Consider the following 16,853-nt stretch of genomic DNA (forward strand, 5'->3'; position numbering starts at 1 on the left):
CTAGCTTTGTCCACTGGATATACATTAGGGTTTTTGTGCAATCTCAATGCCTGACATCCATTATATTGTGCTATATGAGAATGTCATAAAAACGCCATGTTTTGCTGTTCCCTCGTTCACAAAAATACAGGTACAAGAAATGGCAGCCATGTGCCCATGTCAATTCGGAGTTGCATCAGGCCTCTTTTATTACTCCTAGCTTAATGCCAGGTCAAACGTTGGTTGCGTTCCTCAAATCAGATCAAGGAATTACATCAAAGGCCTCACAGTCAAGTTCCTCTTCCACAGCAACTAGAGGTGCTTAAAGGGTAGAGTATTTCTAAATAATAAAGCATCTTTATAAGCTTCCTTTTCTCCAATGCAAGCACCTTTTCATGAGTGCTCAACTGGTTGCAAGAACAATTAATCAGGGATGGTTATAAGCTTAAGCAGCTGCTAAGCACCAATGCAGTAATCTTCCAATCCAATTTTAAAAATATTCAATATGAAGTCTTCAAAGTTTTTAATCGAAGTTTTCAATTTGAAATATAAAACCTTTATGTTCAGTAACTTTCAAGTTGATACTTTCTATTCAAACTTTCAATTTGAATAGCAAAAACTTTATGATCTAAAACTTTCAACGGCAATCTCAAAAACTTTATCGTCAAAACGTTTGAATCATAATTCATCCAATTTTAACCCATTCAAAACTTTTACTTATAACTTTTCACTCTCAACTCAAGTCTCCTAAAGTTTCACTCATGACATCAAACATTTTGCCCAAATGAACAAACTTTTATCTCAAATAATAAAAAACTTTCAATCCAGGGATGAGGTCAGCTTGTGGCCAGGTCTGAGGAAGAAAGAGGTGCAAGGCCTCATCGATGTCACGGGGATTAGGCCTAGGGGCTTGTTAGTAAGGAGGAAGAAAGGTACTTTGAGCTCATAGGGGAGTAGGGAGAGGGGTATGGGCGGCATGCCAAGGAGGAAGAATGTGACTCGAGGCTCACTTACACTAAGACAAGGAGGATGAAAGAGTGGTACAACATGATGATTTGACAACAACATATTTATGTGTAAGTAAGTTCGCGTGTCAATACAATTGGGTGACTGTTGGAATAAGTCTTTTCGCCATGTTGACAGGCGAAACGATTTTGTGCACCAACAAGTTATGAGTACTACTTTGTGTAAGGGTATGATAACCAATGGCACAACTTTCCTCATATGATCACCAAAACAAAGTACAAGAGTGCTAGGGCAAGGTTAGGAATACAAAATTAGAGAGCATGAAAAGACATAGCATTAACAAACCAAATCTGATATGGTACATGTGTGTGAGGTGGGCACAAAATGATCTTTTTGCTATGCATGACTAGGAAATCCATTGGAACAAACAATATTTTCAACAAAACCCAATAGGATTCCTAGTAGGCTCTTCGAGACGTAGGGTGGAGAAAATGGAGGAATGGTAAGAATATATGATGACTTTGATAGGAATGTAAGTGTAAAACAGTGGATGACATGAATGCAAGTGCAAAAAAAAAGATTGCAAAAGAAAAAAAAAATCTATGAGTGATTGTTTGATTAGATTTCATGAAAAATGCAAAAATCAAATGAGAGAGGTGGACTAGAAGTGAAAATTTTCAAAAGGTTAGAGCTCTTGCTAACTTTTCTTCAAAATTTATATGCACTAAACCATCCCTTAGGAATTTTGGAGCCCCATTGAATTGGAGGATTCAATTTCCAAAGAAAATTTTCCCATGGAAAGCTTTTGATTCATAGGAAAAGGATTAAAAAAATTTCATAAGACCTTCATATGGCTCAATTTCATAGGGAAATAAGCCAAGAAATCCAACCTCTCGGGAACTATAATTTGCTTTGTTTATTTCCTATGATGGTATTAAAGGGACCTTCTTGAGCTTTCCCGTGTTTTCTATTCATGTAGGATTAGAGAAACATGTTACTTTAATTTCTACGGTTTTCCTATCACACGTTTCAAAGGAGTCACTTTAATTTTTTCCTACAAGTTGTTTGGCACCAACAAAAATGTTATAATCTTTTAGAATGGTTCCCATTCCTCCAATTTCACAACCAACAAAAGCTGAAGGAAAACAAAATCCTTCACACCGTTTTTTTCTAATATACTTAATTAATCATGTTTCAAAATTTGTATGTTTTCAATTCCATAGTCATTTATTTTGTGCTCTCGTATTTTTTTTCTGTTTATGTATTTTTAGTCCTTTGTTCCAAATAATGAGACTATGGAATTTTGAAACAATTTGGAATGCAGATTCTGAGAAAACGAACCAACAAGAGAGAGACGTGTCGCAGACGCTCCATATCTCAACCGCTTCCATCCTGGGTCCCACCTGTCAGCTAGCCACACCCTTGATAAATACCCGTGAAACCCAGGATCCCGTGGGTAACTCCCCACCTTAAACCCCAGACACCCTCAAAAACCCTAATCCCCTCCCTCCCGCCGCCGCCGCCGCCGCCGCCGCCATGGGCTCCGCCTCCGCTTCCTCGCTCCCGGCCTCCGCCGGCTTCGGCGAGAACCTGGTCCTCATCCTCGACTTCGGCTCGCAGTACACCCACCTCATCACCCGCCGCGTCCGCCAGCTGGGGGTCCTCTCCCTCTGCGTCTCCGGCACGGCGCCGCTCGCCTCGCTCGCGGGCCTCCGCCCCCGCGCCGTCGTCCTCTCCGGGGGGCCCCACTCCGTACACGCCTCGGGGGCGCCCACGTTCCCCGAGGGGTTCCTCGAGTTCGCCGCCGGCGCGGGCGCCCACGTCCTCGGCGTCTGCTACGGGATGCAGCTCCTCGTGCAGTCCCTCGGCGGCGCCGTCGAGGCCGGCGAGAAGCAGGAGTACGGGAAGATGGAGGTGGAGGTAACCGCCCGCTCCTCGGCGCTGTACGGGGAGGGGGAGGTCGGGAAGCGCCAGACGGTGTGGATGAGCCACGGGGATGAGGTGGTGAGGCTGCCGGAGGGGTTCGAGGTGGTGGCGCGCAGCGTGCAGGGTGCCGTCGCTGCCGTCGAGAACCGTGAGAAGCGCTTCTATGGGCTTCAGTATCACCCTGAGGTAGCGACCGTTACGATTCTTACACACATTTTTCAATTGGTGTTATCTAAATCAATCAACAAATTCAATTGCATTTATTAGTCGTTCTTGGAATATCATCTCTTTGTTGAAATGTGCATTTTGTATTTGGATTGATGTTATCTAAATTAACCAGCAAATTCAATTGCATTTATCACTCTTTCTCGGAAAATTATCTTTGTTGAAATGTGCATTTTGTATTTCGGTCGATGTTGTCTAGATTAACCAACAAATTCAATTGCAATTATTAGTTCTCTTTGTTGAAATGTGCATTTTGTGGAGCATATAAGATGTAAATTTTGTGGGAAACTGATTGGTTATTGACGATTGATTATTATTTAGTTTTGAAGGTCAATTTTTGTTTTGACCTTTTGGATAGTGGGTCTTCTTTTCCTGAAATAGCTGGGTATCCTTTGGGGAAGGAAAATAGTCAGTTATATCTAAACTTCCACAATATGAAAAGGTGAAATAGCTGGGTATCTTTTGGGGCCATAATATGAAAAAGTGAAATAGCTGGGTATCCTTTGGTGTAAGGAAGGTTGTTAGTTCCACAATATGAAAAACTGCAACTTTAGAACGACTGTGATTGCGCTACAACTTTAAATTTTGCTTTGTTTCGTATTTCCTGAATTAACCTGGATGCTTTCTGCTTATCTAGATCTTGTGCTAAGTTTTATAATGCAACTGCTGTATATGGTGCTGATGTTTTCTGCACAGAGTAAAATAAATTTGTGTTTGGGGCTTAGCATACTGTTGATTGTGTGTTCACTTGATTGGGATTTATTATTATGCACTCAATTTGGTTCTTTTGTAGTTGGCATGCATGCATGGCAAACATGTTGTTAAACTGTTTACACCAAAGCATGGTTATGACGAAGTATTAATTTAAACTGTTTACACCGAAGCATGGTTATGACGAACTATTCATTCTTTTCATTATACAAGGTGACACATTCACCCCAAGGAATGGAAACACTGCGGCGCTTCCTTTTTGATGTTTGTGGGATAAAAGCTGATTGGAAGATGCAAGATGTGCTGGATGAAGAAATTAGGACAATCCAAAGCATGGTTGGGCCTGATGAACATGTGATTTGTGCTTTATCTGGTGGAGTTGATTCAACTGTTGCTGCCACTCTGGTTCACAAGGCAATAGGGGATAGACTTCACTGTGTTTTTGTTGACAATGGCCTATTAAGGTAGTCCTTGTTTCATTATGTTATTTAGTGATAACATTTTCAGAATCAGTATGCAATGGAACTGACATAAGACCCCTTGTACAGATACAATGAGAGGGAACGGGTAATGTTAACCTTTGAAAGTGACTTGCACCTTCCCGTCACATGTGTTGATGCATCTGAGCAATTTCTTAGCAAGCTAAAGGGTGTCAAAGATCCAGAAATGAAGAGAAAGATAATTGGAAGGGAATTCATAGCAGTTTTTGATGATTTTGCTCACAAATTAGAACAGAAGATAGGAAAAAGACCTGGATATTTAGTTCAAGGGACACTGTACCCTGATGTGATTGAATCATGCCCACCTCCTGGAAGCGGAAGGACACATTCTCATACCATCAAAAGCCATCACAATGTTGGTGGTCTTCCAAAAGATATGAAGTTAAAGCTAATTGAACCACTCAAGCTCTTATTTAAGGATGAGGTCTCATTGAAATTTATTTACATAATATCTCTCCATTTTTATCCTTTGCATGATCTTGTGCAATAAAATTTACATAAATTACATTTTGATGGAAAGATTCTGATAAGTAAATTTCAAACATATTTTTCTATTCCAAAAGGTACGGAAGTTGGGGAGTATTTTAAATGTCCCAGAGTCATTCTTGAAGCGACACCCATTTCCTGGGCCTGGTCTTGCTGTACGTGTCCTAGGTGATGTTACAGAAGGCAATGCTTTGGAGGTTCTTCGTCAGGTTTGAAGCCTTTCAAACTGTTGAAAAATCACTACATCAGCTTTGGTATATGATGTTAATTCGCATTGTCATTTATTTGTCAGGTTGATGAAATATTTGTTCAAGCCATTAAAGATGCAGGTCTCTATGATATAATTTGGCAAGCATTTGCTGTGTTTTTGCCTGTACAAACAGTGGGAGTTCAGGGTGACCAGAGAACTCACTCCAATGCAGTTGCTTTGAGGGCAATTACTAGTGAGGATGGCATGACTGCAGATTGGTATGTAACACTGACGTTCTGGCTCTTACACCCACTTGCAATTTGTTGATTGTCGCAGCCTTCGTTGTGCCATTTTGCAGCAGTTTCTTGTGGTTCGACAGATATGTTATATACATTGCACAGTTCACAATAGGATACTTGTGAATTGAATCATGCCCACCTTCCAGTAGTTTGAATGATGAGATGATAGTTCAGCATTCACCTTTATACCCTTGCCTATTGCCTTCTTGATCATTTATGTTAATAATTTGCTGCTTCATTTTTCATCGGTTTATCAGCCGTAGAGCAAACAACGAGAGTCTTGGTTTATCAGCCGTATAGCAAACAAGAAGTCTTGGTTATCTTTGAAATATTTTTAAATTATTTGACAAATACAAATTTAGGGTGTTCATTAATTTTATATTTGTCTCTGGTGCTTGTCCTGTATGCCTATTTCTTGGTGTGCAATTATTGCTTAGGTCTGCTGATAGTTCGAACCTACAGAAATACATTTGTTTTGTGTTGTGTGTGTGAATCTTTTGAAATCTTGCATGTTTTCTTATGTGATAACTTTGCCCTGTGAACTCTTTTCTCAGGTATTATTTTGAGCGTGAGTTCCTGGTAGATGTGGTCAACAAGATCTGCAACAATGTGCGAGGTGTTAACCGTGTTGTCCAGGACATCACGCAAAAGCCACCTGCGACAGTGGAATGGGAATAGGAACTTCGTGCTCTGAATTCTGATGCCGTGGAGTGGCCTACTTTTATGCTGCAATGGAGTGGGAATATCAACATATTCCCATATTATACATATAGCTGTTTATTACTAGATTGTTTGTTTACATCCTTTGACAAATCCCTATTTGTCAACCTGTGATAGATTTTGAACTGAGAAAAGCTTTGAACTGCACTTATTAACTGTGCTTTCTATTCTTGAATAGATATCTTCACCTTTGAAGACCTTTTATCTTTTGGAGTAAATCTTTGTTGCTACAAAATTTTCATTATCCCTTGTGCCCCCCATCTTTTAGACAAAGAGATGTGCCATCTACAGGATTTGGATTTTTTTTTTCAATTGTTCTTTTAGGACAGAATCTTTTAGACAAAAGGGATGTGCCATCTATGGATATGGATTTTTTTTTTCATATTGATTCTTTAGGATAGATTATTGGTGTTGAAAACTGACGTTGGAGTCATTGGGCCTTCTGGTTTTAGCGGACGTTGGCTAATTGACTGCTCGATTATGGCATTGCATTCTGAAGATTGAGCATCTTTTTCCTTTTTATGGCCCCATCGTGAAACGATATATTTACAAATAAAAAGTAATTTGTGAATAAAATATTTATATAAGGTCTTCTTAGTGATCTAAAAGCAAAAGCTGAAAAATAAACTTTGATGAAAAAACTGTAAAATCAGATTTAAGGTTGAAAATTTAAATTTTGGATGATAAGTATGAGCATAAGCGAAAAAACAAAGCTCTTAATTGCAAAGCGTCGAAATATATTAACACTAACTGGCAACCTTTACTGTGGCAACCTTTACTGCTGCGGTGCAGGATGTGTCTGATCCATTGTTAGGTTTTTTTTTAGATAATGGATAAAATCCAGCCTCTATATCTAAAGTGGATATACACAGCCAAAGGTTGTTTACACAAGTGCATACACTCTAAAACCCATGATTGAGAAACATGAAAAAGAACAACCGAAAAGAAAACACTAGAAAGTAGATGCGGAGCTAGCCCGCCCTTCCACACCCCCCTGCTGTCACTGCAACCACCATAAAAGCTTCTTCATTCTAGTCTAATCACCTTGTAGTTGCCAAGCAAGGGTCTCATGCTGCCTGAACAACCTACTCATCTGCGGTGCTAACTACTATCGCTACCATGCCGTCGTCGCTGTAGAGAACCATCTTCGTCGAGCTGCCATAGTGCCATAGCTTATCTCGCCAAAAGTCGTCGTTGCTACACTGACACCACATCACACGACAACCAACACCCCAAAATGCAAACGACACCCTGTTGCCCCATCGCCCACCTCCGCCGAGCGGCCAAAGCTTATCTCATCAGAGGACCTCCGCTGCCAAGTTTTCGTCATTACAGACCAAAACTTTCGCCAAGCCGTTGTAGCTTATCTCACCGAAGAGTTGTCGCTGCAATGCCGATATCACCGCAGAACAATGATTCATCTTGTTAGGTTTACTACTGATTCTTCTTGTTTACAATTTTTCTTGAACAATGACCTCTCTAATTATTTTAATTCTCTCTATTTTTTCTTATTTTATCATTATTTTGAATGGAGTTCAATGGTTAAAACGGATCTTAAAAATATATGTTTGAAATATATAAGCCATCAAAAAAATTTAAATAGACAGTATACATGTATTACTCACATTGTCGGAGGCTATTGTATGCGTCTCGCCGTAAGATTAATTCGTGCGTGCGCGCCGGTTAGATTTTATCAATTTGGACATATATCCAATGTTGTTTTCACTTGCCTTAACTAGTAATTAATAAATATTGTTAGACAAAAGTGATAGGAAAAAAGTCAACATGTTATTTATTTATATTAAAAAAACAGAGGAAGTAAAAAATGTGAAAAACCAACAGGAAAAAAAATCGAGGAAAGTACTCTGCCCGGCCAGATGCTCAGCCGGGCCCGGTGTTGAAGCGTTCCTCCGGTGATCTGGACTATTTTTCGCGGTCAAGGTTAGCCAAATTTAGGACTTGAGAAACCGTCCCTGCAAGCAAAACGAAACGAACAAAAAAAAAAAATCCTGGATCACCAAGCTTATTTATACCACTCAGTCACACTCACTGGAGATCGATCAAGACGACGACGAGTGATCATCCTCATCATCCATGGCGAGCAGTAGGCTGTTCCTCGCCGCCGCCCTCCTGTGCCTCGCCTCCTCCGCCCAAGCATTCAAGAAGGCAAGCACAAAACCACACAGAATTCATTCATCTACTCTATAATTTCTGATGAATTTCTTGTGTCATTTCGATTCAGTGAAACAAACTGGGTGTGATCCTTTCTGATGCTTTTTTTTCTTTTTTTTTTCTTTTTTTTTGTTGTTGTTGTTGTTGTTGTTGTTATTATGGCCACAATGTTTGGGCGCAGCCCTACATCGTGTATCTGGGATCACACCCGTACGGCCCAGATGCGTCGGCGGAGGAGCACGCCCGTGCGACGCAGTCTCACCACGACCTTCTAGGATCAGTTCTTGGCAGGTAATAAACTCACTCACCTAGATTGGTGATAATCGCTATTACAGACTGTGTTTCTATGATTCTTCTTTCTGTTCTTGATTGATGGAAACAAAAATAAAATGTTGGACTAATGCACGGACGCACGCAGTAAGCAAAAATAAAATGTTGGACTAATGCACGGACGCACGCAGTAAGCAATTGGCCAAGGACGCGATACTCTACTCCTACACCAAGAACATCAACGGCTTCGCGGCGCATCTGGAGGAGGAGGTAGCAACCCAGATCGCGAGTAAGAAGAGAACATCTAAATTGATCAAGAACCGATGAGTAGAATACATAGGACAAATTCGATGGCACATCAACGAAAATGTTTGGAGTTGCAGGGCACCCTGACGTGGTGACGGTGATGGCGAGCACGATGCTGAAGCTGCACACGACGAGGTCATGGGACTTCATGGACATGGAGAGGGACGGCCAGATCCTCCCGGACTCCATCTGGAAGCACGGCAGGTTCGGCCAGGACGTCATCATCGCCAACCTCGACAGCGGTACGCATCGCTATCTTTATTTATTTATTTATTTTTTAAATAATAGAATAAAACTTTCGACCTTTGCTTCAAATAAACTACAGTCACCTATTACAAAATTCTCTCAAAGAGAGCAAATACACAGGCTTATTGCCATCTTAATTTTGATGCGTTTTTGGGTTCCTCGAGCTCCCATGGTTGATTACTAATTAATCTCTGCCGTTAATGGTGATCGAATCAAGGTGTGTGGCCGGAGTCCAACAGCTTCACCGACGAGGAAGTGGTCGGCGAGGTGCCCAAGCGCTGGAAGGGCTCCTGCTCTGACACCGCCAAGTACGGTGTCTCCTGCAACAAGTGAGTGGCTCCATTTCTCGGCCGTCTTTGAATTGCAGAATTTTTTTTTCTTTACCCACCTCATTAATAGTTCATCATATACAATAAAGACAGATTTGGAGTTTCAAATCTTACAGAATTTTCAACCAATAAATACAACCTGTTTAAAATGAAAATAAAAAAGAGAGAGAGAGGAAGAAGCATGTCAAAATATCTTAAATCTAGGGGAAAAACAGTTGTAAAATCTTTTTCTTTTGCATTGTAACCGAGTATTATTGTTCTATAATCAAGTGTAGGTGCTCTATAACTGAGTGTAACTACAAGTTTAGTCTACAGGAACCCGAATCTTGATCAAAGATTCTATGGATGAAAAATCGAGCTAAAAAATGTATCGTAAGTGAAATATTAAAACCCGATAGATTATATTAAAGAGAGCATTTTTGACTATAAGCAGTTAGTCATACCGATCAGGGGATAGTGTTTTTACAATAAACACTTGTCGAATTTAAATTTATCATGACACTATAAAATTCCTGCATCCGCCGGTGGATTCGTTCATGTGAGATTTTGCAGGAAGCTGATCGGCGCCAGGTACTTCAACAAGGACATGCTGTTGAGCAACCCGGGCGCGGTGGACGGCAACTGGTCGCGCGACACGGAGGGGCACGGCACGCACACGCTGTCCACCGCCGGCGGCCGCTTCGTGCCCAGGGCCAGCCTCTTCGGCTACGCCAACGGCACGGCCAAGGGCGGCGCGCCGCGGGCGCGCGTCGCGGCCTACAAGGTGTGCTGGTCCGGCGAGTGCGCCGCCGCCGACGTGCTGGCGGGGTTCGAGGCCGCCATCCACGACGGCGCCGACGTCATCTCCGTCTCCTTCGGCCAGGACGCGCCGGTCGCCACCGTCGCCTCCTTCCTCCAGGAGCCCGTCACGCTCGGCTCCCTCCACGCCGCCATGAATGGCGTCTCCGTCGTCTGCTCCGCCGGCAACTCCGGGCCCCTCGAGGACACCGTCGTCAACGCCGCGCCGTGGGTCACCACCGTCGCCGCCAGCACCGTCGACCGGGACTTCCCCAACGTCGTCACGCTCGGCAACAACGCGCACATGACGGTAATGATCACCTCGTCCCACGCCATTGTTAACTATAGCTATATCCATGGACGAACACTTGGGACGACATGGCTCACGGTGCAAGCTTGTCTCTCCCAATGCTGCGTGCGTCGCAGGGGATGAGCTTGGAGACGACGACCTTGCACTCTACCCAGCTCTACTCGATGATCAAAGCCAGCGACGCCGCGCTCGCGAGCTCTGACCCCGCCGTCGCGTACGTACCATCCTTTGAACACGTGAAATTTTCTTTCTAATTTGTGTGAGATGATATGAGATCGAATTGAACTGATTCGTGTCAAAATCATGGCAAAAAAATCTGTATGGTTTTTCAGGTCGACTTGCCCACCAGGCACGCTTGACCCGGAGAAGGTGAAGAACAAGATCGTGGTGTGCGTGCGTGGCGGCGACATCCCAAGGGTGACGAAGGGCATGACCGTCCTCAACGCCGGCGGCACCGGGATGATCCTCGCGAACGGCGAGATGGACGGCGACGACATCGTCGCCGACCCGCACGTGCTCCCAGCCACCATGATCACCTACAGCGAGGCCATGTCGCTGTACAAGTACATGGACTCCTCCAAGAACCCCGTGGCGAACATCTCGCCGTCCAAGACGGAGGTCGGCGTGAAGAACTCGCCGTCGGTGGCGGCCTTCTCGTCGCGGGGGCCAAGCGGGACGCTGCCGTGCGTGCTGAAGCCGGACATCGCGGCGCCGGGCGTGGACATCCTGGCGGCGTTCACCGAGTACGTCAGCCCGACGGAGGTCCCCAACGACGAGCGGCGGTCGGAGTACGCCATCCTGTCCGGCACGTCCATGGCGTGCCCGCACATCTCCGGCGTGATCGGGCTCCTCAAGGCGGCGCGCCCGGAGTGGAGCCCCGCCGCGATGCGCTCCGCGATCATGACCACGGCGCGCACCCAGGACAACACCGGCGCGCCGATGCGCGACCACGACGGGAGGGAGGCGACGGCGTTCGCGTTCGGCGCCGGCAACATCCACCCGAACCGCGCCGTCGACCCGGGCCTCGTCTACGACCTCTCCAAGGAGGACTACTTCGTCTTCCTCTGCTCCATGGGGTTCAACTCCAGCGACCTCGCCAAGCTGAGTGCCGGCAACTTCACCTGCCCGGAGAAGGTCCCGCCGATGGAGGACCTCAACTACCCGTCCATCGTGGTGCCGGCGCTGCGGCACACGTCGACGGTGGCGCGGCGGCTCAAGTGCGTCGGCCGGCCGGCGACGTACCGCGCGACGTGGCGCGCCCCGTACGGGGTCAACATGACGGTGGAGCCGGCGGCGCTGGAGTTCGGCAAGGACGGCGAGGTGAAGGAGTTCAAGGTGACGTTCAAGTCGGAGAAGGACAAGCTCGGCAAGGGCTACGTCTTCGGGAGGCTCGTCTGGTCGGATGGGACCCACCATGTCAGGAGCCCCGTCGTGGTCAACGCCTTGGACTGAGGCGCCGAGATTCGTGCGCGCGCTATCGATCCAAGACGGGCGCAGATCAGGGTTTAGGTGTTCTTTTATTATTTATTTTTTGATTGAGAGGGATAATATTATAGTCCATTATAGAGTGAGAGGCTAGATCTCTTGGTTGTTAATAAGGTTGGATATTTTTTCGGAATTGCTGTAAAGTTGTCGACGGTTTTTTCTCCAAAAGATTTTCACTTTGTGGACCTTTAGATTATTGTTGAGATTTGTGATACTTGGCGTTCAATATATAGTTATGTGATAAATCTTTATCTTTACTACTTAAAAATTCTGTAGTGGTGGTGGTGACTCCAACCCTGACAGACACGCGAAACATGAGCTGTCAGATCGCCAAATCCAACTGCTAAGATCGATCCCCAGTCCCATACCACGATCGCGCTTCTCCCCCTCGATCCGCCTGTGACCCCACCCACAAACAGCGCATCGCACTCCCCACTATTCGTGCACCTACCTCCGTCGCCCGCTCTTCCGCTCCCCCCACTGCCTTCGTCCAACCGCCGCTGCCGCACAGAGGAGTCCTCGGTGAGACCAAGTGCTGCCAGCGCCCGTCGCACCTGCCGCCAGGTAATCGTCGTGTCATTGCCGCATACCGCCCCTCCGGCGACATCGCATCCCCCTTCAATTTGCTGTCGCCGTCACCATCGATTCCTCCAGATCGGGCGTCGTCCATCTTGCCTCCCGTTGCCCTTGCCCGTTACCGCTGCGGTCCCCTCGCTCTCGGCGCCGCATCGCTCCCCTCCGCTGTCATCGCGGTCCGTGCCTCGTCGCTGCGCCCCTTGAATCGTTGTTGCTGTCCATCGTTCCTCCCTGTGCCCACGCCAACGGCCGCCCCCGACGACATCCTCGCAGCCCCCTCTGCCCACCCCAATCGCCCCCAATGCCGCCGACGCATCACGCCCGCCCCCGATGTTGCCAACGCATCGCGCCGCCGTCCTTCTACCCCAACCCCCAACTGCAATCTCCTCAGCCTTGCCACGATTGCGATTCCTTGCCTCTCCCATTCTGCTACCGCCACCGACGCGGCCCTTCTGCCTCGCCAAATCCTCACCTGAATTTGACGCGCCCTTCTGATCATGTGCCTATCAGTCCACCGGCCACGGGAGTCATCTTATCCTAATGCCATCAGCCTACCCACATCATCAACGCCATATATATCCATCTCGCCGCGTACCTCGCCATCGTCGCAAGCCTATTCGCCCACGGGGGCCTTGGATCCTGCCGCGTGCGGAACTCTGTCGATGAAGCCAAGCGCAAGCGGGCTCTCCCTTCCACAATATGCACTCGCAGGTGGAGCTTGATTCGGAGTGCACCGCAGCCAGAGGTTTGACCGGTCATTAGCGTCGGGCATCCCAATTCACCGATGGCCTAGGTCATCCGCTAGACAATGGAGCTCAAGGATCTATCTGATAGATCCATTAGAGCAGGTACAATAGCGGGCTATTAGCCAGCTATACACGTATTTTAATGAAATAAAAGATGAGAGAGAAGAGCAGCGGGCTACAGATTTGTAGCCAGCTGCAGCACGGACTCCAAGACGCGATGTGTGTATTACATGTGAGACCATATATTAATAGTATAGTAAGCAACTATTATATGAATTGGCTATTAGATTAGCTATAGGTAAATTAGAGCCAACAGTGGGCTATACTATTGAACTTATAGCCATCGTGCTGCTGCTGAGGCGTGTGATAACAGGAGAGGAGTCCCGAGATTCTCAGTAGCTGGCGACGGCATGCAGTGGCGCCTGTGCATGCTAGAAGGAGGATTCTTTGTACAGGTGAGAGCAATATTAAGGGCCCAATATGTGTTCAAAATAGATTGAGATAGAAAATTTGCTCTGCAAAATATATGAATTTGTGTACCATACTACCATCTGCAGTGTAGATGGAAGTTCTAAAAAAAAAAATCAGTTGCAGGGGATGTCAAATTTGCACTTTGTACCGTTTGCAGGGGACCTTCACCCTTCTACTTATACTAAGGTAAACCTTCCGAGCATGGTTTTTCAGTTTTGTCCGCCAGAAAGATTTCTTTGCTAACGCTGATCTGATCCGTCCAGCCAAGACAGATGCACATGCTGCGCTGGGTGGTTGTAGGCACCATCCGTTGCTGGATTTTCTAAGGTATTGTTTAGTAGTACTGCCTTCAGCATTGCGTCCTAATCTGTTAGGATTCAATGTTCGCTCTTTTCTGCTATTGTTGGGTTTTGGTCTTGTAATATTGTTTGTGATCTTTTCTGCTGTTTACTTGTGAATCCGGAGATTGCTTAGTGCATAAACCGAGATCATACATCATGGAATTTCTGTTCTTCCATACATCACGAAATTTTCATTTACTATGATTCCTCAACTATTAATTATTCTTTTGCACCCTATGTTTGCCCTTATTGTCTCAAAATTTGGACAGTGGTTAGTGTTTAGTGAACAACATGTAATTTGATGATTCTATGTACTCCTTCTGTTTCAGGTTATAAGATGTTTTGACTTTGGTCAAAGTCAAACTGCTTCAAGTTTAACCAAGTTTATAGAAAAAAATAATAATATTTTCAACCCAAGATAAATTTATTATAAAAATATATTTAATTATTAATTTAATAAAACTAATTTGATAATGTAAATATTACTATATTTGTCTATAAACTTAGTTAAATTTGAAGCAGTTGGACTTTAACCAAAGTCAAAACATCTTATAACCCTGAAATGGAGGGAATACTAAGGTGTTGTCATGACATTATATGTCATCTATTGCTCAGTATAGCAGAATTCCTTACTTAGATTCCACTGTTGCTTTTGTTTAGATTTGCAATAGCTGAATCATGCATTTGTTGTGCCTTTTGCTTTTCTGTTGTGCAAAAATGTAAACCTTTTATTCTGGCAAGCTAAGGTCAGGAAAAAGCTGGAAAATACCATATGCAACTAGCTGATTTGTGTCTTGTGGGGCGAGTTGCAGTACGGTTGGTTGTGTCAGAAGATTCACAGGGCCAGACTCAACAACGATCGTCGAGAAATAGGATTGTTATGTTACTTTAGAGAAGTCTTGTTAGTGGTACTTTAGATATAAGTCTTGTTAAATCAGGTTAAGTTCAGATATATATTGAGTTAAATCAAGATTAAGTTAACTTGAGTTTGTTAAGGGGTCAAGTCTATATAGGAGATGTAATCGTACTGTTATGGCAACTAATAAACTAATCAATCTCCAAGCTCATATAATTATCGTTCCCCTTTTCTCTTCTTCCTCCTACGTTCCCTCTTCCCTATGCATATTCTTTCTTTCTTGTATACAGAGCCATCACCACCGTTGTATATTTCTTTACTTGGTCTCAGAATGCACTGAACGTTTCTACTTTTTATGTTTACTAAAATAGAAAGCACAAATTGTTTATTTGACAATGGTATTAGTTGTATGGAGTATTGTGTTTTTAAATTTGAAGAAATGAGGAGGTTAACGGTTTAAGATGCTTTGCATGAACATTACTTTGACATTTAGACCTTGAGCTCAAAGTTGTCTTATTGTCCAGGGACTCAACTTTTGGGATGTGTTTATTGGCATGGAGAAAAAAAATACAAATATATGAAGCCTCTGACTTATTAAGTCGTTGTATGTGTTAGTTGATGGCAATGCAGAGCTGGCACTATAAGGAAATGAGGGTGTTGAAGCAAGTGTAGAGCACCAAACTTCTTCTGCAACAACCCTATCTTCCATGGGAACCATTGTGTTATTTGTTTTGCTATAGAATGAGAACCATTGTGTAGAATTTCGCAAAGAACTTTAACCATTGTGTAGAATTTTGTAAAGGATTATGTTTCATTTGATGCATTAGGAATGAGAAGCAGATGAAACTATAGACAATCTTTCCAAAGTATTGCGTGAAAATATGAAGTGTATCAATATGTAGGTTCTTAATGTTCCGTTCCATTAATCAATTTTGTTATATGGGGTACTAAAATGTGAATACTATAAACATGTGAAAATTATAAATATGTGACATAATTATTATTAGTTCTATATTAAATATTTTGTTACAGTTGATTTACACTCATTGATTATTTACCATCATTTCACTCAGTGTGATTTTTCCCCGTTGCAACGCACGGGCACGCTGCTAGTTTATGGTTAAATTTGTAGGTTTAATTGACTGTTTTTTCTACTCCCTCCATTTAAAAACAAATTCTGATTACGAATATAGAAATAATATTGAAACTGAGAAATTGTTTATATTTTTATGGAAGGTGTAGGTCGGAAAGTTTAGGGTTAAATATTGTCTAGTTTCAAAGTTTATCATCGTTTTATAGTTTTGCAAATATTTTGGTATGTAAAATGATTTTTTTAAAAAAATACTCCTCCGTTTCTTAATAGATGACGCCGTTGACTTTTTCTCACATATTTGACCATTCGTTTTATTCAAAAATTTTATGCAAATGTATAAGATATAAATCACACTTAAAATACTATAAGTGATAAAACAACTCATAACAAAATAAATTATAATTACGTAAATTTTTTGAATAAGACGAATGGTCAAACATGTGAGAAAAAGTCAACAGCGTCATATATTAAAAAACGGAGGTAGTAACAATTATATCGTTTAACATCATAATTTGTAGGTTTTGTTGATAACAACAAAAAATTAGACACAACAATAAATCAAGTGCTGTTTTATTACGTTTAGGAAAATGTTTCGTTACTAGCTCAGAAATGTTTCAAACATGTATGCAATACCGTCTAACCCTAGCCAAAACATTTTCTCTATCGCGTGTGAAATATCGAAATACATTAGACGGAGACATTGAAAAATCACAAAATGTACATCATTACCAGTAACACGATTAGCCCCGAGTGCCAAAATTTTTCTGACGTGTATCTATTAGCTTGTCAAGAGCAAACAAATTTTTCTGAAGTGTGTGTAAAACTGTCAGAAAAAAATTATTTTCCTAACGTGCTTTTAACACCGTCACGATA

General features: G+C 43.5%; 2 protein-coding genes across 2 annotated transcripts; both read left to right on the forward strand.

Moving 5' to 3' along the window:
- The first annotated feature begins 2,399 nt into the window (after nt 1–2,399).
- Nucleotides 2,400–6,206, forward strand: LOC4345281 (uncharacterized). Its single transcript, XM_015795288.3, has 6 exons — nt 2,400–3,057; nt 4,021–4,271; nt 4,356–4,731; nt 4,871–5,002; nt 5,086–5,261; nt 5,837–6,206. Exons 1-6 carry the CDS (start codon nt 2,482–2,484, stop codon nt 5,958–5,960), a joined length of 1,635 nt encoding a protein of 544 aa, XP_015650774.1. The 5' UTR covers nt 2,400–2,481; the 3' UTR covers nt 5,961–6,206.
- Nucleotides 6,207–8,004: 1,798 nt separating this feature from the next.
- Nucleotides 8,005–12,142, forward strand: LOC107276376 (subtilisin-like protease SBT5.3). Its single transcript, XM_015793771.3, has 8 exons — nt 8,005–8,168; nt 8,356–8,465; nt 8,636–8,733; nt 8,828–8,992; nt 9,214–9,325; nt 9,878–10,412; nt 10,529–10,626; nt 10,745–12,142. Exons 1-8 carry the CDS (start codon nt 8,097–8,099, stop codon nt 11,862–11,864), a joined length of 2,310 nt encoding a protein of 769 aa, XP_015649257.1. The 5' UTR covers nt 8,005–8,096; the 3' UTR covers nt 11,865–12,142.
- Nucleotides 12,143–16,853: the final 4,711 nt, after the last annotated feature.

Source organism: Oryza sativa, chromosome 8 (assembly GCF_034140825.1).
Source record: "Oryza sativa Japonica Group chromosome 8, ASM3414082v1".
Taxonomy (NCBI): Eukaryota; Viridiplantae; Streptophyta; class Magnoliopsida; order Poales; family Poaceae; genus Oryza; species Oryza sativa.